The following is a 23,160-nucleotide window of genomic DNA, read 5'->3' as shown; positions in this document are numbered from 1 at the left end:
ACTCTCTGGGAGGAGCGTTGGGGGGGGGGTCGTTGAGGTCGGGGGAAGCTGGCGTCCCTGTCCATTCTCCTCTGTCCTTCTGACCTGGGTGGGGGGGTGCCCAGAAGGCCTTCTGTGGGAGAGTGAGAGGGCCAGGGGCGCCGACAGGTGAAAGAGTCCTCACTTCCTGGTACATCGGGCTCCGGGGAGCTCTCTGCCAGGGGCCGGGGTGGGGGCAGGCGAGGCCATCACCTCAAAGCAGGGCTATGGGCTTGTTCCCTGGGGCGCCCAGGTACTGGGAGGAGGAGGTGGTGGCTGACGTGGTCACGCTGTCTGGGGTCGAGTACGAGGCATAGAGACCCGTCACCTGCAAGTCTGGGAAGGACTGGTCGCTGCCGCCAGAGACGGGGGTCAGGCCCGAAGCCCCCAGCTCACAGCCAAGGGGAGAGTCTCCGAAGGCCCCCAGGGTGTCCAGGCTGAAGCCCCCATCCTTCATCTCCTCCCAGAGGTTCCCTTTCAAAGACAAAGGCATTTCGGTGAGCTGGCTTCAGGACAGACGGACCCAAGTTCGAGTCCTGTCTTAAGGAAGAGGCAAAGACTGTGTGTAGGGTTCAAAGTCAGGGATGGCAGGGGAGGGGGCGTGGAGAAGCCAAGGTCCAGCCCCAGCCCTCCCCCTTCCCACTGGGCATCCCAGGGAGTGTCGCTTCTGAGCCTCAGGCTCCTTGGGATGAGTGGAGACAATCAGAGACTCCACCACCCCCCCCTTATCCTCCCAAGGTTTCAACAGGGGATTGTGTAGAAACACGGACTCTCCCTCAGGGTTCCCACCATGGCCCAGCCTGGGGACAAAACAACAATTTCCCTGCATAATAATCCAGGGGTCAGGCAGGGGGCGCAGAATATACCCTTTCACAGCTGTGAATAACACCCTCACTAGCTAACTCACAAACCTGCTAACCAGTCCATTCCCTCTCTAGACACAACTCCCAGAGGGCAGGGGCAGGGAGGAGCCCTCTGCCCTTGGCTGGCGCACGGTAAGAGCGCCCATGTCGTGAACGGACAAATCATAAGACACTTCCCTTGTCCGTGCAGTCATTTGATCAGCTACTATATGCCAAGCACGACCGAGGGGCAGGCAGCTGGTCAGAGCGTGACCTGGCCTATGGCTGGCACACGCACACTGAAGCGGTTACAGAGCAGAAGCTGGGGGCCGGACAGCCCTGGGGGGAGGTACCGTTCTGCCCCTTACTAGCCGGGGGACCATCAGGCCAGTGACCTCACTCCTCTGTCTCATATCCTCAGCAGCAGAATGGGGACAGGAAATGGCAGTGGCCTGCCAGGACCATTGCGTGGTGGGATTGGGGTGATGGCTAGGGCATACAGTAAGCACTCATGAAACGCTTGCTGTAATTCACCAGCATGAGGCGCCTGGGGAGTACTTGTCCAAGGAATGAGCTGAGGGGTAAATGCAGACGGACCTCCTCTCGCTTGCCCGCCCCCATCTTTCTGGCCCTGCAGCTCTTCCCACCCCCACCATCCCCTTCTGTCCTGCCCCAACCCCCTTCCTGTAGCCTCACCCTGCAGAGCGAAGTCCATGATGCTGGGGTCCAGGGCATCTACCTCGGTGCTCATGTCGGTGCTGATGTTGATGAAGTCCACAGGGGCCCTTCCCAGGGCAGGATGGGGCAGGGGGCTGGGGCTCAGGTCCGGCAGGGCGTGCAGGGGCGGGGTCTGTGCTGGGGCTGGAGAATCTGGGGCCAGATGTGCCTGGGGCTGGACCTGGTGGTGCAGGGGGACTGACTGCAAGGACAGAGTCACCAGGGGCTGGGGTGGGAGCTGGGAGACAGCCAGGCAGCCGTGGGCCATGGCCACCGTGGCGGCGTGAGTCAGCACGGTGGTCTCGGGGTTGCCAGGTCGTCTGCAGCTTTCTGGTCGGTCCGAGATCAGTTTGTCCAGCTCTTCTGCAGGCAAGTGAGAGGTCCCTCAGCAGCCGGCCTGCAGTTCCCGGGCCCCCGTGTTAGCATGCCTGTAAACCTAGCAATTCCCTTGGATTCTCTGAACCTCGGTCTCTTCATCTATGAGAGGGTACCATGCACTCTGCACAGTGCTGTTGGGGAAATGTCATGAAATCACAGATTGCGTAGGGTCTTTGAGGAATGAGGGAGCCTCACATGACAATGGTAGGTCCTGTCTTTGGGACAGTGCTTTAGCTCAAGGACGTCTCTGAAGCTAACAGCTCTGCAAGAGGAGGCAAGGCAGAGAGGACAGGTCCCACAACATCGGGACAAAATGTATGAACGCACAAGGGGTCCTAGCCGCTCCCTGCTACTAAAGAGACATTAGGTGTTACTATGGGTTGAAAATCGGATCCTCCTTAATGCTCTTGGTTATAAACAAGAGAGATGATTACTCTGAAATTATATCTGGTTGGTGCCTTGAGTCTCCTTGAATGTTACACCAGTTTGAGACTGGACCACTAGGGTTCTGGGACCTATCTAAGATGGCACACGTTTTAGAAAAGAGGACACTTATGGGCGCCAGGGTGGCTCAGTTGGTTAAGCGTCTGCCTTTGGCTTAGGTCATGATCCCAAGGTCCTGGGATCGAACCCCTGTGTCAGGTTCCTTACCCCCCTGAGGGCCTAAGGGATCACACTGTGGTCCCCTTTCCCTCACTTTTTTGAATTATTCATCTCTGAGCTACACCCCCATCTTCCTTCATACCCAAACCTCAAGCATGATGATCCCCACGGGGTCAGGCCAAACATCCCTGAGGCTGGGTGGGATTAACCTTCCATTGGACATTTTCCAATGGATGTCACTTCTATGTCTCTCCCCATCAAATCTTTAATTAACAAAAAAAAAAGCAGATGCAATATTTTTTGCTAATGTAAAAGTACTTCATGGACAGGATTGAAGATTCGGAAAATACAGAACATGTGAAGAATATAAAAATTACCAGTGGTCTCTTCATTCACAGTCAAGAGTCTGGCAAATTTCTTCTAGTCTCTCTGCATGTGTATGTGTGTGTCCATACACATAAATCCACACATATAAATGAGTGGCTACACACACACATTTAAATATATGTGCATTTACTATATACTTAAAAATATGATTAGGCTGTGTTATATTGTCTTTTTTCACTTTTTGTATTGGGAGTATTTTTTTCTATTCCAAAAATATTCTTTTTTTTTTTTTTAAGATTTTATTTATTTATTTGACGGACAGAGATCACAAGTAGGCAGAGAGGCAGGCAGTGGGGGGGTGGGGGAAGCAGGCTCCCTGCTGAGCAGAGAGCCCAATACGGGGCTCGATCCCAGGACTCTGGGATCATGACCTGAGCCTAAGGCAGAGGCTTAACCCACTGAACCACCCAGGCGCCCCTCAAAAATATTCTTGCATCTCATCCTTGCATGGTATGACATTATATCTATTTAACTAATTGCCTGTCTAAATTGCTTTCAATTTTTTACTAGTAGAAATAATTTTGTGGGCCTCCTGGATGGCCAGAAGTTACCAGAAGTAAAATAACTGGACCAAAAAAGTAGGGAACAGTTCGCAGGGTTTTTATATATTATTTTGCCTTGGAAAAGTTTAACTGAGAGTCTCAACCATCCTATTATGAAGGTACCTGTTTCTCCACATCTTAGCCCACACTGGGTGTTATTATTTTATTATTTTATTGTTTTGAAACTTGGTGCCAAGGCAGTAGGCATGGTAAGAAAGCGATGTCCTCCCATGGTTGCTTAGTTTGGCATTTCTCTGTGAGAAACTAGGGGCTGTGTTGGGAGAATAAACAGCTTTCCATGGGCCTCTGACCAGACCTCTCCGTGGACTTGCCCCAGGGGAGGCATGTTGCCCGGGAGGAAAGGAGGAAAGTTCACCAGGTGCCCGTGTCCCCACCAGTGAGGCCGGGACCCGTGGGCAGGGACATGTGTTGCGGGTGGCAGTGGGGTCTAGGCCTCACCGGGGTTCGCCATGCTCCGGTGGATGGCGGCAAGGTCCTTCCTCTTCCATTTGTACATCTCCTCCTCCATCTTGTCGATGCGGGCCAGGTTCAGGGCCCACAGGCAGCCCTTGCGTGAGGAGCCACTCATCTTGTTCTCTACCTTCTCGAAGCACTTGTTCAGGGACAGGTTGTGTCTCACCGAGTTCTTCCAGCCATCGGGAGCCGTCTGTGGGGACAGATGGACACACAGGAGATGCCCTCAGAGACCTCCCCATAAGCCCTTCCTCTCCAGGGGCATCTCAGACACAGGCCTGGAGGGGCAAGGCATGGCAGTGGTGGGGTGAAGTGAGTCTGACGCCTGGTCTTGAGTTGGGAAGACAAGAGAGACTGGTGGAGACTGTGGCTCACCAGGAGGGCCACGCCCTTTTAAAGGGGCAGCCACATATCAGCTCCAGCCAACAGTTACTATGTGACAACAAGCCCAGGGATGCCGATCGTCCCCTCCTTCTCTCCTCCTTAGGAAGCAAGAGAGAGAGAGGACACTATCGCGCGGATAACTGATCAAGTGTATTCAGTCGTGTTTCAGTGCTCATACTTAATTGTTAGGCAATCAGATACTACGGTGCAGCTCACATTCTGGCCCCTTCCCCCTGCACTCGCACACACCACTGTCTGTGATATTGCTGCAGAGGACACTGTCCAAGTCAGGGACCCTGCAGCTTGGTTACCTCTGACCTCCTGTTCCTTATTTCCCTTTGATGCCAACAAAAATAATGTTCGTGATGGCCAGTCACACGCTGGGAGCTGCCACGGCCCTTTACCCCCAGAGTCCTCCCTCCCCTGGCCAGCTGGCTGTCATTCTCCCCATCTTACAGATGAGCAAACCGAGGCTCAGAGAAGCAACAGCTCTTGCCACTTCTGTGTACTGCATCAGGGGGTTTCAGGGAGTCTGTGTGGAGTCACTAAGCTGACTCCGCCATCCTCTGCCCTCCCCCACTCCGGGATGCCCGGTGAACTCCGTCTCTGGGCAGAGTCCAGCTCCAAGGCTCCATCTTCCTTCTGGGCTTCTTTGGCCATGCCTGTGTGAATGCACAGGTGTCTATGGGTGTCACTAGGGACCTAAGACAGTGACCCGTTTTGGTCTGGGGACAGTCCTGGGTTCTGGCGGTGTGAGGGAGAGGCCAGAGCAGCTGGCCCCTTAACACCCCTACACCCCACTGGGGCCCCTCACCTTGAAGTAGGGGAAGTGCTCCTTCATGAAGCTGTAGATCTCACTCACGGGCAGGCTGCCAGTCTTGCTGTTCTTCAAGGCCATGGCGATCAGACAGCTGGAGGCGAAGGGTGGGGCAGGCCAGGAGTAAAGGGGTCTCAGGCTGACAGCCCAAGGTCCCCTCTGCCAGGAAGTCTGCCCTGCTTGATCTCACCAGTACCAGCCCTTCTGTACTCAAATGGTGTTAGCTCTGGTACCTTTCCATGGTCCTAGGTCTTGCCCACCCCTTGCCCTTCTCCTTGACCCTGAGCTCAGACAGTGGTACCAGTCTGAGAAAACTCTTTTCCTCTCTTTATTCCTTCCCCATAGTGAATGTCTGTGGGCCTTTGGACTTAACGAGGTTGCTTACCACCCACCCCCCAATCTTGCAGGGTATACAATATTATTTTGATGGCTTTTTACATCAGAGAGAATTAAGGCTCAGAGAGGCCAAGCCGCTTCCCCAAGGCTGCATGGTTTGGGAATGACAGAACAGAGCATCAGGCTCCAGGTCTGGAGTGAGTTCTCCACCCCGGAGGCTGAGTGCACACACACCGATCCTCCTAGAGCATGTCCCTTCTGGGGGCTCCCCACTCACCAAAAGCTCCCCCTCTTGCAAATCTGAGCTGTTCTAAAGGCAGCCCTCACCCCTCTCCTCCCCAAGCGCCCCGCCCCCCCACAGCCCCGGCCCATCCCGGACCTCACCTGTATGAGTAGATGGGCTTGGGGTAGTGTTTGGGGTGCAGTTCCTGAGATGAATGGACAGCCATGCGGGGCTGGGGGTACGGAGACCGTGCTCCAAATGGGGAGCCATACAGGCCCACAGGAGGGCACTTCCCACAGCCAGAGCAGGGAAGCGTGGCAGAGAGAGAAGGTAAGAGAGAACATAAACCACTCACAGGAACCCTACCCCACCCCAGGCTTGCTTTTTAGGAGATGCTATTTAGCAAGATGTGAAGTCGCTGGCCCCAGGAGACAATCCTATCTCTTTCTGCTCCCTGCGGGGGCTTTCAGAAACCCAGTGAACGACTCCATGGGCATGGTGAAAGCTATCCCCATGTTGCAGGGGAGTAAACGAGGCTCAGAGAGGTTCCCGGCCAGCCCAATGCAGGGAGGTGTGTCTCCGAGTCTAGAAACCTCCCCCCAGCCCCCGGTACCTGCTGTGGGCCTGCGGGGAGCGGTAACTGAGTCTGGGGGGTGGACGAGTACAGCTGTGGTGCGTCCTGCAGGCCGGATGAGGGCTGGCCCCCCACAGGGATCTGGCTCACCTGCAGGGGCCACAAGAGGAGATAGAGGGGGTTAGGGTGAGGATGGGTCAGCACCGCTCCGGAGGACCCCCGCTCAAGCTCCCTGACCCCAGTGGTGATGCTTACGGTGGCTCCGTGATTGGCTATGGGGCCCAGGCCGAGCATGCCTGGGGGTGCCACGCCAGCCGGGCCGTGGAGCAGGGCACCTACGGTAGCTCCCATGTGCAGGTCAGCTGCCCTGGCCAAGGCACCTGCAAAAGGGAAGCACGGAGAGGCCGCTGGGCCAGAGGGATGGGGTTTGCAGGCAGAGCGGCTCCATCCCTGGACACCGCCAAAGGATGGAGCCCCCACCCCCACCCTTGGGACCAGGTGCATGGCAGGTGCTTAGCAAATCACCACTCAGAGTGCAGTGCTGAGCCGTGGGTTCCTATCAGCTGTATGACCTGGGGCCTGCCTCGGTTCCCCAGCTGTACAGGGGAGCTCCCAAGATCACCCACATACGCAGTTGTTGTGGGGGTTTAGGGGAGGTCATGTCTATACAGTGCTTATCACGTTGCTGGCTACACGACCACATCTCAGTAAACAGGAGTCAGTCACTAATAATAACGATGATGTCAATAGTATCTCAGTTCTCGTCCGTCCTGAAGCCCAAACATCAACTCGTTGTTCAGCTCTCCTCCTCAGAATCACGTCTTGGTTCCCAGGGCCACCAGGTTTCGCTCTGAATGCCTTTGTTTCTCCTCTACCCTCTGCCAAGCCCTGCCACTGAGCTAGCGGATGTCCTCACGCCTGCATGCCAGCCACCCAGTCCTGGGCCTGGGAAAGACACTGCTCATCTATCACAGATCCCCGCCACCATTCCGCCTTAGGGCTCCCTTCCAGATTAAACCAAGCTGACCGCAAGATGATCCTGCCCTGGGGCCACCTCTTCCAGGAAGCCTTTAGGGTTCCTCAGCTCTCTTCTGAGTCCCAGCCACCACCTGGGCTCATCGGTGGTGCCTTTGGTCTGTCTGCCCTGCCCTGTCTTGGACCAAACCCTCAGCTCCCTGAGAACTAGGACCACATCTTGTATGACTCATAGAGACGGAACGTGGGAGGGGTGCAGCGACCCAGGGGAGACGGGACGGGCTTCCTTCTTTCATGCTTCCCATCTCTTGCGTGCCATACAACACCTACTGTGTGTCCAAGGCACTTTTGGCATTGAATCTTTTCAACACCCCAGGAGGGCAGCTCTGCTATCCTTTTGTTGCAGATAAGAAAATAGGTCAGAGGGGAAAATACTTGCCCAAGGTCACGGATCTGGAGGTTCTAGATCAGGATTTGGCAAACCCTGATCCAGCAAAGCCAGATCCAGCCTGTGCCATGTTTTTGTAAATAAAGTTTTGTTGGTACACAGCTGTGCCTGTTCATTTTCATTGTCTGGGGCTGGGCTTGTACTCCAGGGACGCTACAGCCTACAGAGTCTAGATATTGACTGCATGACCCTTTACAGAAAGAGTTTGCAGACCCCTGCTACAGACGTTTTGGCCAAGAACAATTTGTTCAATGAAATAAATATTCCTAGACCCTAATTTGTCAACTATTGGCACTTGTAATGTACCTTGATGATTGTTTTCAACACTTCCTGTGTTGTCATTCTGTCCACTTGCTAAGACAGCAGCTAGCTGCCATTTATTGAGCAGCTACTGTGTGCCAGGACCGTTGGCACCTTCCAGCGCATCCTCTCTCTGAAGATCAGGGTTCTGTAGGCTTCTTTAGTAGGGGGCCAGATAGCAAATATTTGAGGCTTTGCCAGCCGTACGGTTTCTGTCTTTGGGTTTTTTACAACCCTTGAAGAATGCAAAACCATTCTGAACACAAGGGCAATACCAAAAACGGGCTGCGGGTTGCAGGCTGCCTTTGGCCTGCGGGCTGTCGTTTGCCAACTGCTTCAGCTGTTCACAAGAGGGGAAGGGGCAGAGAAGGGGCTGTCTTTATTCGTTACTGAACCCTGAGCTCACACAGAGTCTGGCACATGCTGGTGAGCACACGAATGCCCCCATCCCTCTGAAGAAAGTGTCATCAGGCATGTTTTGCAAATGCAGTAAGAGGCGCAGAGAGAGAGCGACCTGGCCACAGTCACCCAGCTGTTGGGGGGCAGTGCTGGGTGGCGCCCCTCCCCCGCGCCACCCCTCTCCCCACCCCCCACCCCACCCTTGCTCCTACCTGGGTGTGGGGGCGGCGCACTGGGGCCACCCAGGTCCATGCGGCCACTCGCCATCTGCTGCAGTCGCGGCACGTCCACCGCTGTGAGCCATGACAGGGACTGCAGGTCCCCGGGAAGGTCATCATCACTGCAGGTAGCCAGGAGCCTACAGGGAGGGGCAGGAGCTCGGGCAGGGCGGGGAGCTCAGGTCGGCTCCTGGCAGGGTAGGGGGGGCGCCCCTCCACCTCTGGAATCATCCCTGGCCCCTCACCTCCCTGAGCCACCCTCATGTGTCCATCCCCTGGGCTAGGCGTGGTCCCTGGACCCCCACTTTGGCAGCCAGATCCCACATCCTCAAATCATGCCTGTGTTTACCGTATCTTACCTTAGCCCCTACCTAGCCCCCAAACAATAAACACTAATGTTTGTTGAACACTTACTATGTGCCAGACACCATATCAAATCCTTCACGGGTAGTAAGTCATTGAACACTCCTCACCCCATGAGGCAAACGGTAGTATTCCCATTTTACAGATGGGGTAACTGAGGTGAGGAGCTCGGTATTCAACAGGCACAGTCCTTTTCAATCCTGTTCAATCCTGCAGCAGCTCTGAGAGGTAGGATACGCCCACAGGCCCCTCTTACATTTGGGGAAACTAAGGCTCAGAGTGCTGAGTCGCTTGCCCAAAGCTACACATAACAGGAAGTGGGGGGGGGGGGACCCAGGCAGCCAAGCCTGAAGCCCAAGCTCTTCACCATGCCCCCAGCAGCCCCTGGAGACCCCCTATAGGACCCACGTCCACCACCCCTGTACAGACTCTCCACAGAAAGAGAAAGGCTGCCCACTGGGGATGGCAGGCAGGTTCCCCCAGTGTGGGGTAAACAGGCCTCCCAGCACCCCTAAAGTCATGCTTGCCACACGCCTCCAAGGGCCCTGGGCTCCCACGGCAGTGTCTTGTCCGCGGGATAAGGTGGCTGCAAACTGGCGCAGAGCCCACGCCAGACCCACCAGGCCACCAGGCCAGGGCCCTTCTGGTGTGTGGCCCAGAGGCCTTCAGTCTACATTCTGAGAGCCACGGTTTAAGAATAAGTCTCAGGGCTTCCTAGAAAGGGGGGAGAGAGAGCAGCACAGCCTCCAACCTTGTCCCGTGTGGGGCAGGGGACCCACCGTGGGGCATCCGTCTCAGCCCCCCCAGGCTGCCCTCCAGCTGGAGGGCTCTCTCCCCGCTGTCCCGCTGTCCCTCGCCTTTTCTCTCCCCCCTCCTTCCCACCTCGCCCGCGCTCGCGCTCGCGCTCTCTCTTTCTGTTTTAGGGCCACAATTAGCGTTGCCATGGCCACAACTGCTCCTTGGTTCGGGGCCTGGGCCCTCAGCCCACCAGGCTGGCATCAGGTGACCATCAGGCTGCCCCAGCCATTGGCTGCCTTGTAGGAAAACAGGGCCTGGAAACGATTTGAAAACCCGGCCGGCCGTGTCAGCAGCAGCAGTTGGCCTGGCTGCTATCCCCCGGCGGCCCATTGTGCGACAAACGACTGTTGCCCCCGTGGCACGTGGCCCCCATTGTCCTAAGGTCTCTGTGCCATTGTCGTTGTGGCCCCCCACCCCACCCCTGGCTGCCACTCCTGCAGCCTGCTCGTAACTCATCTGGCGAGGGACAGCCACAGCCCAGGCCTAGGCAATGCCATCTGTCCCCTCAGGCCCGTGGAGACCATGGGTTGAGACTGAGGGACAGGGCCTGCTGTGCCGCCCACCGCACGCATGGGGGTGTCTGGCCGGTCCCCACCCACCCCAGGACTGGCCGACCTCCCAGAGTCTGGTGGTGCGAGCCCTGCTCCTGCTCCCTTACCTGCTGTGGCTCCCCATTGCCCCTGCTGCTCTGTCTGGGTCTGGGGCAGCCGGAAGGAATGGAGGTGAGCTGCTGCTGGCAGGTTTCTGAAGCCGGAGCCCTACCAAAGCCCCCTGAGTGATGTTGGGGGGGGGCTTGTAAACAAACTGGCTTTCTGGGTGCAAGCAAGGTGTCTGCCGGCCGGTGACTGACAGATTGCCCGCAGAGTGGTTAAGAGGTCGGGCTCTGGCTTCCTAATCCTAGTCTCCACTTACCTGTGTACCAGGACCACTGACTTGATGTCTGTGAGCCTCAGATTTTTGTCTGTAAAATAGGGCTAATAACACTTCCTTTCTCCTAGGATGTCAGGGGGATTCAGCAGTGATCATATGGAAAGCCCTGGGAAGAGTCTCTGGCTCACCTGGCATCAAGATTCATTCATCCCAGTGTTAATGTTACTATTAGCCAGGTCGCCAGAGAACTGGAAGTCTGTGGGAGCTTTGGGCTCTGTGGTCTCACGGACCCGCCTCTGTTGCTGCACCCGCCAGCGGCTCCTGTGTATTGAGCACTGCCTGTATGCTCTCTCTCCATTCTGCAGACAGAGAAACTGAGACCCCCAAGCAGTCACTTAAATGCCTAGAGCCTGTTTCCCCACGAAGGGAGGATCGCAGGTTAACGATGCTGCTGAGCTCGTGGGGGGCGGCGGAGTAAATGGTGTTATTCTGACTGTGCTTTTATGGTTTTTTGGGTCCTGCTGTTTGTGTGCCCTGACCCCAGCTCCCCATTCCTTCAGTGTCACCCCAACACACACACACACACACCCGGGAGAAGCACAAGCAGCCTACTGCGGCCACCCAGTGTCTGTTCCACCCGCCCTCCCCACCCTGGGACCCCCGAGCACGGTCCCACCACCATGCCTTAGCAATTCCCCCTGCAAGGAGTGCCCCTCTTTTGCTTCCTTCCCCCTCCTTCAAAACGGTGCCCATCCCTGGGGGCTCACTGCACGTTGTCTTCTGGCCTCTTACTGCCAAAGCGCCTTCAGACATCATCTAATCCCACCACTCATTTGACCCATGGGGAAACTGAGGTTAGAAGGGAAACATTTTGCTTCTGATTCATAGTCCAGAAAAAGACCAGGGCTAGGGCTCCGGGCTGTCCGTGTGGGCTCATTCCAGCCCAAGAGTGACGTGTCATCCAGGAAGTCTTGGCCACCCCCACCCCAAGCTCAGGGACCCCTCTGCATCCTGGCTGCTCCCTGCACCTTGCCAGGGCCAGTTTGTGCTGCTGTCTCTCTGCCCCCTACCCCTGCCGCTGGATCACTGAGGGCTTAAATGCCTTCTTGGCTGGTTGAAAGAAGCTGACCCCAGGCCACCAACCCAAAGAATGGTGCGACAGTGACTGTCATGTCCAGAACTTTGAGCACCCACAGAGCCAGCCTCTGCCTCCCTGAGTCCTTGCAACAGCCTCCGACAGGGACGGGGAGCAGGCAGCACCACTGTACAGATGGGGAAACTGAGGCCACCCAGGACTCGAACCCGGGTCTGTCTGCTCCAGTCTGAGGCTGTTCCTGTGGTAGGACAGGCAGAGAATCAGAGGGCGCCTGGGGGTGATGCTCCCCTGCCCCATGAACTTGGGGCTCACAAGTGGGGCTGTAGATACCAGCATTGCCCAGGACCTGATTCGAAAGCAGAGTTCAAGACCCAGCCCAGAGCCTGGGGTCCCGCCTGTGAGCTGTGAGGCTGGGAAGCCACATTTGGCACCTCCCGGTAAAGCTCCGGGGGAAGGACAGCTCCAGGGTGGTGTGACAGGACCTTGGGCACAGTGCAAGCTTTGACTAGACAAATCTGGGTTCAAGTCCTGGTGACCCCTAGCTGTGAGACCTCAGATAAGCCACTTCTGGTTCCTGAGTCTCCATTTTCTCAACTGGAAAATGGGAGTATAACGTCTCTATCTCCTTGGGTGGTTGCGAAGAGCCCACGGGCCAGTCTGTAGTCCACCTTGAACCCAGGCCTGGTCCCCATTCTCCCTTTGGGGTCAGTGGCCAGGCCTCGCACCCCCTGCTGGGCCTCCCTCCTGCCTGTGCCTAACACTGGCATCCTCCACCCCTGCCAGTCTCCTGCCATGGCCGCGGACGCCCCGAAGCTCTGTGATGGGGGTCCGCTGGCCCTGAAGCCTGGCTCACTTCCCTCATCCCCCATATTCAGGCCTCTTCCCCATGCGCCCCAGGAACCGGGAGGTAGTACGCCAGGCCCTAAATAGGTCCCGTCCGCATTGCCCGGCCCAGGTCCTTACCCATCCGTCTCCTCCACTCCCTGCAGAGGTGGTCAGCCCTCTGTCCACAGTGCTGGTGCTGCGTGACGCCCCTGCCACCAGTCCCTCACCGAGGCCTAGAGTTCCCGCATTAAAGATGCCCCCGTGAGCCCCATTCCTGCTCTCTCCTAGCACTTCCTTGTAAATGGCATAAACCACAGGGTCATCAGCTGATGTCACCTGAGAAAGACTTCTTGGTTCAAGATCTGCTCTGGCTTCCCAGCCACAGGCCCTCGGAAGGGTGTGTAATCCCCAGCCTCAGCTGTCCCACCTGTAAGATGGGTCAAGGGGTAATCACAGCACCGATTCCTTGTACCCGCCCCCAGAGCTGGGGTGGGGGCATGTAGAGGACATGGTTTTAGTGGGACATGCGCCATCAGCGAGGGTCTGGGTTCCTCCCTGGGGGATGTGTACGTGTGACCTTCTACCAGTCTCCTGAGTGGGTTTCCCCTCTGCTGGGAGAAGACAGGACATTTGCAATTCAAAGGAAAAGGCAAAATCCAGCCCTACCGTCCTGGGGGTCTCCCAAGACCCCTCCTGCTCACTCTCTCTAGATCTGTCTTTTCAGTCTCTGGGTCAGGAGGTATTTCCAAAGAGGCCAGGGGCTGTACCCCGCCCCCAGCTCTCAGGTACCCCCACTTCTGGCAGGGAGGAGGCCAGGACCAGGGCTAGGACCAAAGCTGAGTCCACAGCTGGGGGCAGGAGCCCCTAGAAGAACCTGATGCTGAAGCAGGGAACCTTATACCCCCTGAGGGAGGAGCTGTACCCTCAGAGCCCAGTACAGAGCCAGGCACACAGCAGGTGTTCAATAAGTCCTCACGGATCAGACAAATGAACAAACAGACCCGGCCTTCTAGATGTCCCCACTCCCACTGCACCCCTGCCCCCCAGGGCCAGGCAGGGGTGAAAGGCCCAGCTTAATTTTTATTTAATTTTATAAAAGTCTATGGAAATGGCTTGGGGTGGGCAAGTCCCTGCTGTGTGCCCAGCCCGATCAGGCAGGTGTGGTTTCTGTTACCGCCTTCCCATTTACCAAATGGGGACACTGAGGCCAGGGAGAAACAGGCCTGTCTATGGTCCCCCAGCTGGGGACTAGGCTGGTTACAGCCCCATTGTCCTCTCTCCCTGCCCCATAAGGAACAGTTAAAGAAATATTTTCTGTGGATTCTAGAAAATTCTAGCACTGTGCTATCCATAGGAAGCCACATGTGACTATTTAAATTCACTAAAATTAGAGTACAGATTTCGTTTCTTCATCATACCAGCCACATTTCAGGGGTTCAGTGCCCACACATGGCCAGTGTCTGCTGTATTGGACAGCTCAGAATTGGAACATTTCCATCACCACAGAAAGTTCTTACAAGACAGTGGTCTGGGACATTCTTTTCAGTCATGACAGAAAAATCTGTGGTGTTTCCACATTGCCTTAAAATTGGAAATTTGATTAAAGTTTGGAAATTTCAGGAGCTGATTTCATGGAATTTTTGTTTTAGTATGTTTCATTATAAAAGACTCCCCCACTTTACCTCCCATCAGGGAGGAAGTTATAGGAAGAGTCCTGTAAAAATGGGGGCCTTGTACTAAGGCAGCTCACAAAGTAGTGAGCTCTCTTTCATGGGGGGCATGCAAGCAGGAGTTGAGGGATGACCGGTCAGACCCCTACTGGATGAAAGATGAGCCCAAGCATCCTCCAAGTTCCGTTTGATGCCAAGACCCTACAGCTCATGGGAGCAGCCTGCACGTAAAGTCTCTGCACACATTTCCAAAGTTCTATAATCTTGGGGAAGTGCCTCTTCCTCTCTAGGCCTCAGTTTCCCTGTCTGCTATGCAACAGTGTCAGAGTAGACAATGGTTAGGGGAAGGCATGAACCCCAAGGCGGGTGGACCAGAGTCTGAACGTTCCTGGCTGTGTGTTGGTCACCTGCTCTGGGCCTCAGTGTATAAAACAGGAATAGTAAAGACATCTACCCAAAAGTGGTGGGCAAGAACGTGACCTTAGTTCATTAGCATCAGACCAGATGAAACATCAAGTTTTCTGTTGAAAAATCAGGTTTAACTATTAGTTCAGGGGTCCCAAAGGTGATCCCGGACAGGACTTCCCTTCTCAAACCAACTGGGGCATTTGTCATCAACAGGAGGTCCCTCCTCATTAACGAGTGGAGAGCTTTTGGGGCAAAATGAAAATAAAAAGACCTATCTGGCTCCCCAGGGTCCCCTGAATTCAGTAACAGCTCCCCACTGCACAAAGGGACGTATCCATCCTTTCCTTATTAGAACCCCCCCCACACACACCCCTGGGGGGGGTGTCATCACGCCTGTTCATAGATAGGAGAGGTGAGGCCGAGCCAGGAGAATTTGCTTCCGCAGCCTCTGGCCAATGGCCTCAGGTACCCGCTCCAGCACGTTTCCCTGGGCCTCAGTTTCCCCATCTGGAACACCACGGGTCTGAGCCCCTTCCATCTCGGTGGGTCTGCCACTGGGATGGACACACAGCCTGCAAGGCCACTCGGGGTGGACTGCAGAGGGACTGGGGGATGCGGGATGCTGTGGTTAGACCCTGGTTAGGAGCCAGGTGGTAGCCTGGGGATTAGTCTATCAGCAGCGTACTAATGGGCCGACATTTTCCAAGACATTTTCCAAGACAATTTCCAAGACAAATTCCAAGGACATTTTCCAAGAGCCTACTATGTGCTGATCATTCTACGTGTCTCATCTGTGTGCCCTTGTGAGTTTGCTCATCCGAAGTCCCAAGCCTTCTGCAATGCCACACTCCGAGCCTATCCCAGCTAGGGACCTGGAGTCCTGCTTGCCCACATCCCCACCCTTGTTGCCTTTTCTGGGGCATTTCAAAGTAGGGATGACAAGTGTCGGCTCTGGGGTCAGCCAGGCCTAGATTCGAATCCCACCCAGCTACTTAGTAGCTCTGAGACTGGTCTGCAGGAGTCTACCTCTCTGGGGCTCAGTTTGCTCATCTGTACCATGGGGTGCTAACGTCTGTACCCATTCTCACAGAGTATTTGTTTTGTGTGGGGGTGTTTCCCAGCCCACCTGTGTGCATTGCGTGGCAGTGTTTGCATGACTATAACCATCTTCTAAACAGCAAGCATCCAGCAGAGTGGGCTCCACAGGTAGAACCACTAGCAGAGTGTCCCTGAACTCCTGAAATATTCCCTGAACTCCGACTCGCCATGCTGGGTGGCAAGCACACAGAAGGGCCTCTGTCCAAGGAGATAACTTTCTGAGTGACCCAGGGTGGAGGGTGGGTCCCCTAGCGTGCCTACCTCCCTGCCAGCCCTCTTCGGTCTGCACCTCCCTCAACTCTCAAAAGTCTGTGGGATGGCTCCTTAGCAAACCCATTTCTCAGATGGGATTGCTGAGGCTCAGAGAGGCAAAGGGATAGCCCTCAGCCACACAGCATGGAAGCGAAAGAGCTGGGACTTAAACCACCCACCCCGGAGCCTCTTTGCTTGGTCTCTCTGCCAGTTTAGCTGAAATAAATCAAGCTGTGGGCAGGAAGAGTGAGTCAGTACCCTCATTTTTAGAAGGATCAGTTGGGCGCCTCCGTGGCGACCCTGGGCAAAGCAGGGCACCACCAGAGTCTGTGGCTGTCATTCTATATGGACCAGGGGACCAACCTGATGACATTAACTAACAACGTCCTTAATTAATCAGCCGTGTCGCTGGAGGGATGGGAGCTGAGCCAAGAGGGCAGGGCACTGCAAAGGTGAGCCCAGGGACACCTGGATTCCAGGCCTGGCCCTACTCCTAACAGAGGTCCTTGTGTAGGTAACTCAATGCCTGTGAGATTCCACTTCCGCATGTGTGGATGAGAGGGGGGAACGGGGCCTGCCGCTTGGTTCAGGGCAAACCACAGGAAGAGTATGGAACACCATTTGGCTCAAGGGCTAGACAACTATTTGTGGAATGGATGGATTTAACACCTAGCAGTCAGAGTGGCCTTTTGAAAGAGACGTGAGAACATGGCCCTGTCCTTCAAACCCGTTAGGAGAGTAAGGGTCCAGGTACTCACCGTGGTCTGGCCTGGCCACCTCCCAACCCTGCCTTCCCCTCCTGCCCTCATCTCCTCCATTCTAGCAAACCTGTCTATCCTTGAGTTCCTCAAACATTCTAAGTGCTCTTTGCATAGCTGTTCCCTCTGCCCAGAATGCTATTCCATGCAGTCATTAGAAGCTGGCTCCTCCTCATGCTACTCAGCACAGCCCAAATCTTCCCTCCTCTGAGATGTTCCCCTGGCCACTCACACCCCTGGCAGTTCTTCCTGTATGTGTCTGCAGAACATTAAGCATTTTTCAAGTATTCATTTATATATGTTTCCAGTCTTTCCACACTAAGAGGGCAAGGACTAGGAGGCCCTGTGTTTTGTTCCGCACAGGGCCTGGCCCCCTACGGGCATTTATTACCTCTTCGCTAAAATAAGGGAAGGTGGAAGGATACCCCAGCCCAGCCGCCCAGCTCAACTAGAACGTGACTTGCATCGCCCAGACTCTAGCCATTTCCTGCCTGGCTTAGCCATACCCCTACCCCAGGAAGCCTCCCAGACCCGTCCAGCATCCCCCAGTCTTTCCATTCCCTGGAATGATTCGAGCCTACATAGCATAGACCCCTGAGATCACCCATTAATTTTACTCAGGCATTGCCAAGTCCCGCCTTCCAGACACTAAACTCCCGGAGGTCAGGGATGACTTTGTCTTATACCTGGTTACAGTCCCAGAGTGACCAGCACAGCTTTTGTTCTTTGACAGATATTTGTCCCTCCTCCTGCAAGGTGAGCTGGACCCCTGCAGCCACCGCCTCCTGTCGCTATAAAAGTAAAACTCCATGGAACCCTAGCTAAGGGACGTGGCTGTGCCTGCAGTGGGCCACCTGTATTGGGGGAAGGATTACTGTTTCTGTGGAGATTTTCACTTACAGAGCTCCAGGGCAAAGCCCGCAGTGAACTCTGTTTCCTATATCAGGGTTCCTTACTGTTAATACAGTAATTGTGCCATGGAAGGAAACAACCTTTTACGACCCAAATCCCATCTCGACAAAGCTATGTGACCTTGGGTGAATCACTTTGCCCCTCTGCACCTTGATTTTCCCATCTATAAAATGGAATCATTCTCCTAATAATTTCCACCATGGAGAGCAGCTGTGAGGATAAGATCAGAGAAGGTAAAAGAGAGCCCAGCACATGGCAAGTGCTCAGACAACGTTCCTTCTTTCCTCTCCTCTGGCTTTGCGTGGTCCCTAGGAGGGGTTCCCATAGCAAATACTGTCTCTGGAGAAACAGGTCATCATCCCAGCAGAACAGAGGACAGAGGCACATTCAGCCCTGGGACATCACTTCCACTCTGATTACAACACGGAGGTTTTACCTGCCTCCTGGAGATGTGGTTAGTAGGAAATTGTTACATTACCACAAACTGTTCCTGTTTCCAATCCAACCTTTACACAAAAGGGACTAAGCATTTCATGGTGGTGTTTATTTAGCTAACGTAGCTTTTGAAAGATCTTTTGTAACCGTTTACAGGAAAAAGAAAACCAAATGCAGTTTAGCAAGCTTGGGAATTCCCAGCAGGGCCAAGAATAAGCTTAGTATGAAATGATTTGATTAGGAGCATGGAAAAGAAAATCTTTCCTTTCTAGAACTTGGCTGGGACTTGGTGGGAGGGTGGGCAGTGGGTTTGTGCATGTGTGTGCCCATGTTTCTTGGGGTGGAACCCAAGACCCCAAAGGAAGGCTGGACCCCCAGGAAGGCTACCTCTCTTTTCCTTGCCTACAAGGTAGCCCAAGGAGCTTCTGGTCACCCGGAAAGAGAAGGGGTGTACAGATGTGGGGACTGTCACTGCCCCTGACAGATGGAGCCCCCACCCTCCCTCCTGCAAGGAGGTCACAACCAAAGGGCAGAGCCATACTGATGGGAAGAAATCACCACCCCCCCAGCCCCCCCCACACGCAGCTCAGCAGGGGGCTCAAGAGGAAAAGCAGGTGGTGTCTGCCCACCCTGGTCCACACGGCAGGGTCCTATCTCATCTGAGCATAAACCTCCCTACATTTCCATAGATGTGTTCTCACATGCTACTGAGCCAGCCAGCCATTTCCCAATGAATATTCACTGAGTATCCATTCTGTGTCCAGCACTGTGGTTCAGAGATGAGAAAACCCACTGTCCAAAGAGAGGAAGGGTTTTGTGCATATCTTAGAGGGGGGATATGGCTCTGGGAGAAGGTGAGGGTCCACAGAGCCAGCAGTCTACCTTCTTTCTCAGGGCCTCAGTTGCCCAGTCTGTAAAAGGAGGCGGCTGGACCTGACCTCGAGGATAAGTTCTTGAAGTTGGGGCAGGGGGTGGAAACCTGCTGCTCTGCTCCTTCCTGAATGTCTGCCTCTGGACCAGTCTCCTTGTCTGTGAATTGGGATCATGCCAGCACCTAACTTCATGGTTGTTACATGAAGACAGAACGGGATGGGGATCTTCCTAAGGAGTTTCAGGGGTTTCTGGCACACAGTAGGTGCTTAGAAAGTCGTTACTTTGCAGAACCTCGATGGGCGGACTTCCTCCCAGCCCAGAGCCAAGGGGAAATAGGCTAACTCGCATCTAATGTAAGCTGTTACTGTTGTCCGTGGGGTCAGGGCTGGCCCTTGCCCTGGCCCCAGGCCCCAGTGTCACAGGCAGGGAGCCTGCTGCCAAAATGCTGTCTAAGCCCAGCCACTGACTCCTGGACAGCTCTCCCCGGGGGGGGGGGGGGGGTGCGGGGTGGGGCAGGGCGGCCTCCAGCTGCTGTCCCCCAGCCCCGCCTCCTCCCTCCCCACACACGCCATTGAAAGTTAACGGCCAAAGGCGGCCCTTGGGGATGGAGCGTTGTGTGGAGGGCTGCAAGGGGGTTGGAACCAGGCTGGACCAGCAGTCTGAGTGGTCCTTGGAGCCATTCCCTGGAGATGGGAGAGAGGCAATAAGAAGCCCATAAACTTCTCCTTGGCTATTATTCAGGGAGAAAAATGGGAGTGGTTGGAAGGGGCCAGGGAGGCGCTATGTGATCATCGAAGCTCTCCTCCATGAGAAAGCACTCTATTCCAGGTCTGGCCAAACACCTTTTCGGCAGAAAAGTCACTGCAGTATCCTCGCAATGACTTGTGACCCAGGTTCTCTCGTTGCTCCATTTCACAGATGAAGAGAGTGAGGCACAGAGAGGGATAGTGACTTGTCTGGGGTCACACAGCGGCAAAATGGCAGAGCAACTTATTCTGTTCCAGCCCTTGCGTTCTTCACCAGTGGGACGTGGGGGTGGAGGTGGGGGTGACGATACCCTCTGGTTGAGACCACCTCTGGTTCGACTGCCATTTTACCAGTAACTGTGTCATCATGTAAAGCCAGTTCAACAGGTCGAGCCTTGGTTTCCTCATCTGCAAACTGGGCATAGGCGGGCTACACTCATGGGGACGGTGGTGGTGCAGGTAGTGAAGGCTTAAGAGACCACCAGAGGCAATTCGTTTTATTACTACCCTGCCTTCCAGGCATGCTCGCTGTGGAACACAAGAAAGTCCTGGATCCACGCAAACAGGAAAGGCAGGATGTCCGGGCAACTCTGGGTGGGGGGCTGAGGCTGGACTGCTCCTTGCTCTACTGGCCCCAGCCCTGCCAGCTGCGCAGGGAACGGGGTAGGCACTGAGGGTTCCCCCGTACCCCCTCCATAAGTTTACTACCTGCTCTCTGCTCTTTCTGGACACAAGCAGCTTCCCAGTGGCCCCAGACAGTTTGTTAGCGGGGCTGGCCAAGATACAGGGGACTGAGACCCCAAGGCTTAGAGCAGGTGGGAGCCCCTGTTGGGCAGTACCTGGGAGAAGGTGAGGGTCCAAGGAACTCCCTCGACCCCCTCTCTCACAGAAAGCCAGCCTCGTTGATGGAACTAAGTCATAAGAACAAGAGCACCAGCTGGTTCTGTGGCTCTTGCCCTATGGAACGAACTCAGTCCTCCGGCCACAGGAAGGACATGCCCTCATCGTTCTCACTTGAAAGGCAAGGAAACTTGACTTGCCCAAAGCTGGCTTTTGAACTTGTACACACATCTGACTCCAGAGCAGCTGCTGTTCTCACCCGAATTCCCTGACTCTGGGGCCTTTACAGGGCGCTTTAGGCAACAGTATGACTCTGTGGTTTTGAGCTCTTCCAAGCGGGTGCCACTAGGGAAGCATGGCTTCCCCCACCTCCCAACGCTGGCTTCCAGCTGGGAGGACAGAGGGAGAGCCACCCCCAGACCTGGAGTGCCTCCTGGGGGCCAGACAATTTCATAGATATTGCACTTAAAACCCGTGAGAGGTAACATTTATGAGCCTGGCTGTGCAGACAAATGAAGGTTCAGAAGGGAAATTGCCCAGGATCATGCAACTGGCAAGTGGCTGAGCTGGAAATTGTGTTAAATCTTTCTAATAACTCGTGGGTACTATTTCTAGTCCCATTTTATGGACTAAGGAAACTCAGACTGCTCTACACAGCCAGAAGAGCTGGGATCATAACTGATTTCACAGTCCAAGCTCCTAACACCCTCAGGCTGCCCCCGGTCGACCTGCCATGATTTAAACCCGTTCAGGACTGGAAAGAAGCCTAGAGGTCCGTGGTTGTATGCGTTCCTGCTTTCCATTAAAGATTTTATTTCACTGCTCCAAGCCTCGGTTCTTCACTTGTACAGTGGAGGCTAATCAGAGCAGCTCCCAAGCTGGGCATACAGTAGGTGCTCAAAGAGTGCTGCATGCCTGGAGTCTGTCTGGGGTCCCGGACCTGCACACGGTAAGCTCTCAGCAAATAGCTGTTTGCATTTGCGTCTTCATTTGGATCTCAGAAGGCAGCCTCCAGGCCCACAGGCCTGAGGAAGCAACCTCCCTCTAATTGGGGGCGTTGGTCCGCCCCAGAGGGCACAGCTGGGGAGTTGCAGTGGCCCCCAGGAGGCCAGACAGCCCCTGGGTAAACAGGGCTGATCCGAGGTGACAGCCTGCTCTGCCCAGCCAGGCCCTGTCCTGTCCCTACTCCATAATCTGGGCTGTGCCCCCTCAACCCATGAACAGCGTGCCTGCCCTGATGGGTGGGGCACTGGGAACCAGTTCAGGCCTCCTGGGCTCAAGGGAGAGTGGCTGGGAAGAGACTCCAGATCATTCCTTTTTCTCCCTCTCTTTGCTATGTGACCTTGCACAAACCCCTTCTCCCTTCTTGGCCTCAGTCTCCCGAGCTGTAAAAGCAGGGAACTGGACTGGTTGACCCCCTAGGGGCCGTTTGAGTTCTGAGGTTTGAAGACAAAAAGGCAAAGGCTGTGTGGAGCTTTCCCCCACCCAAATGTACCTCGCTTCATCCTGTCTCAAGAAATCATTTATTTTGGCCTCGGACTCCACCAAATTTATTCCTCAAATGCATGAGACCCAGGAGAGACCTTAATTCAAGAGCATATTTAACTGACAAGCAAATGAGGCCCAGAGAGGGCAAGGGACTTGCTCAAAATCATACAGCCAAGCTAAGAATTCAGGAGTTCCCATTCACAACTTTTCCAGCATCCAAAGAGTATGTAAGCCAGTTCCTCCCACCACCACAACCCCCCAAAACTTTTGGGGGGCATTTCCTGGAGCTCCTTTAGGGCCATTGTAGGGAAGCAATCTATTGTCTTAACATTCACCAGGATGCCCTGTCTCTCACCCAGGAGGGGACCTCCCTTGGAGGAGACAAAAGATTGGGCTTTGAGAGGTCCCAATTCCCCAGGCCACAAGCCCAGACACTCTCAGAGAGGCCAGTTTTGAGACTGAGATCTTCTCCCTCTCTTGCAAAATCACAGAATTTAATGTAACAATAGTTCTTGGGCAGAAACCATAAACATTAGCACAGAAACACTTTATACCATTTGAAAATATAGGGACCGTTATTGCTGAAGCAACCCTCACCTGTACTCCTGCGGAGAGGGGTGGTGGTTTTGCCCTGAGTTTCGAATAATTCCTGACATCATGGATGAGATGTCACTTTCTATCATCTCCTTGGGGAAAAGACAAGAAGAAGAAGAAGAAGAAGAAGAAAAAAAACTCCCATCAGTGACAACGTGGACAGGGTAGAAACCCGGTTTTCTCACAGTTCTGAAGGATGGAACTCAAACAACAAGCAGAACACTTCAAAAAGAAAAGAAAAAAAAAAAAGTGGTACTAGAGGATTTCTGGACATCACAGGTCACTTTCCCAGGGCAAGTCTACAGGTTTCCAGAAGCAAAGGAAGAGAATGGAATGGAATTGCAGGTTCTTTCGAATTCGTGGGGGAAGGGGAGGAAGACTCTAGAATCCAAATGTCAAGTCTTGGAAAATGTGGACTTGCAAAATAGGAATCAGAAAAACCAGATTCCCTTCCCAGCCTATTTTCAACCGCAGCTCTGTTACAATCACTTTGAAAATA

At 54.5% G+C, this 23,160-nt stretch overlaps 1 protein-coding gene across 1 annotated transcript; it reads right to left on the bottom strand.

The window, feature by feature from the left end:
* Positions 1 to 232: 232 nt before the first annotated feature.
* Positions 233 to 22,750, bottom strand: FOXN4 (forkhead box N4). The gene is made up of 9 exons (XM_046024023.1): positions 22,665 to 22,750; positions 8,630 to 8,775; positions 6,551 to 6,675; positions 6,335 to 6,445; positions 5,883 to 6,010; positions 5,160 to 5,256; positions 3,947 to 4,154; positions 1,557 to 1,940; positions 233 to 492 (listed from the first exon to the last, which is right to left on the bottom strand). The coding sequence occupies exons 1-9, from the start codon at positions 22,748 to 22,750 to the stop codon at positions 233 to 235; spliced, it is 1,545 nt and encodes a 514-aa protein (XP_045879979.1).
* Between the last annotated feature and the right edge of the window lie 410 nt (positions 22,751 to 23,160).

Source organism: Meles meles, chromosome 12, assembly GCF_922984935.1.
Source record: "Meles meles chromosome 12, mMelMel3.1 paternal haplotype, whole genome shotgun sequence".
NCBI classification, from domain to species: Eukaryota; Metazoa; Chordata; class Mammalia; order Carnivora; family Mustelidae; genus Meles; species Meles meles.
Note: the sequence above shows the minus strand (reverse complement) of the source record. Positions and strands in the feature narration are given on the sequence as shown.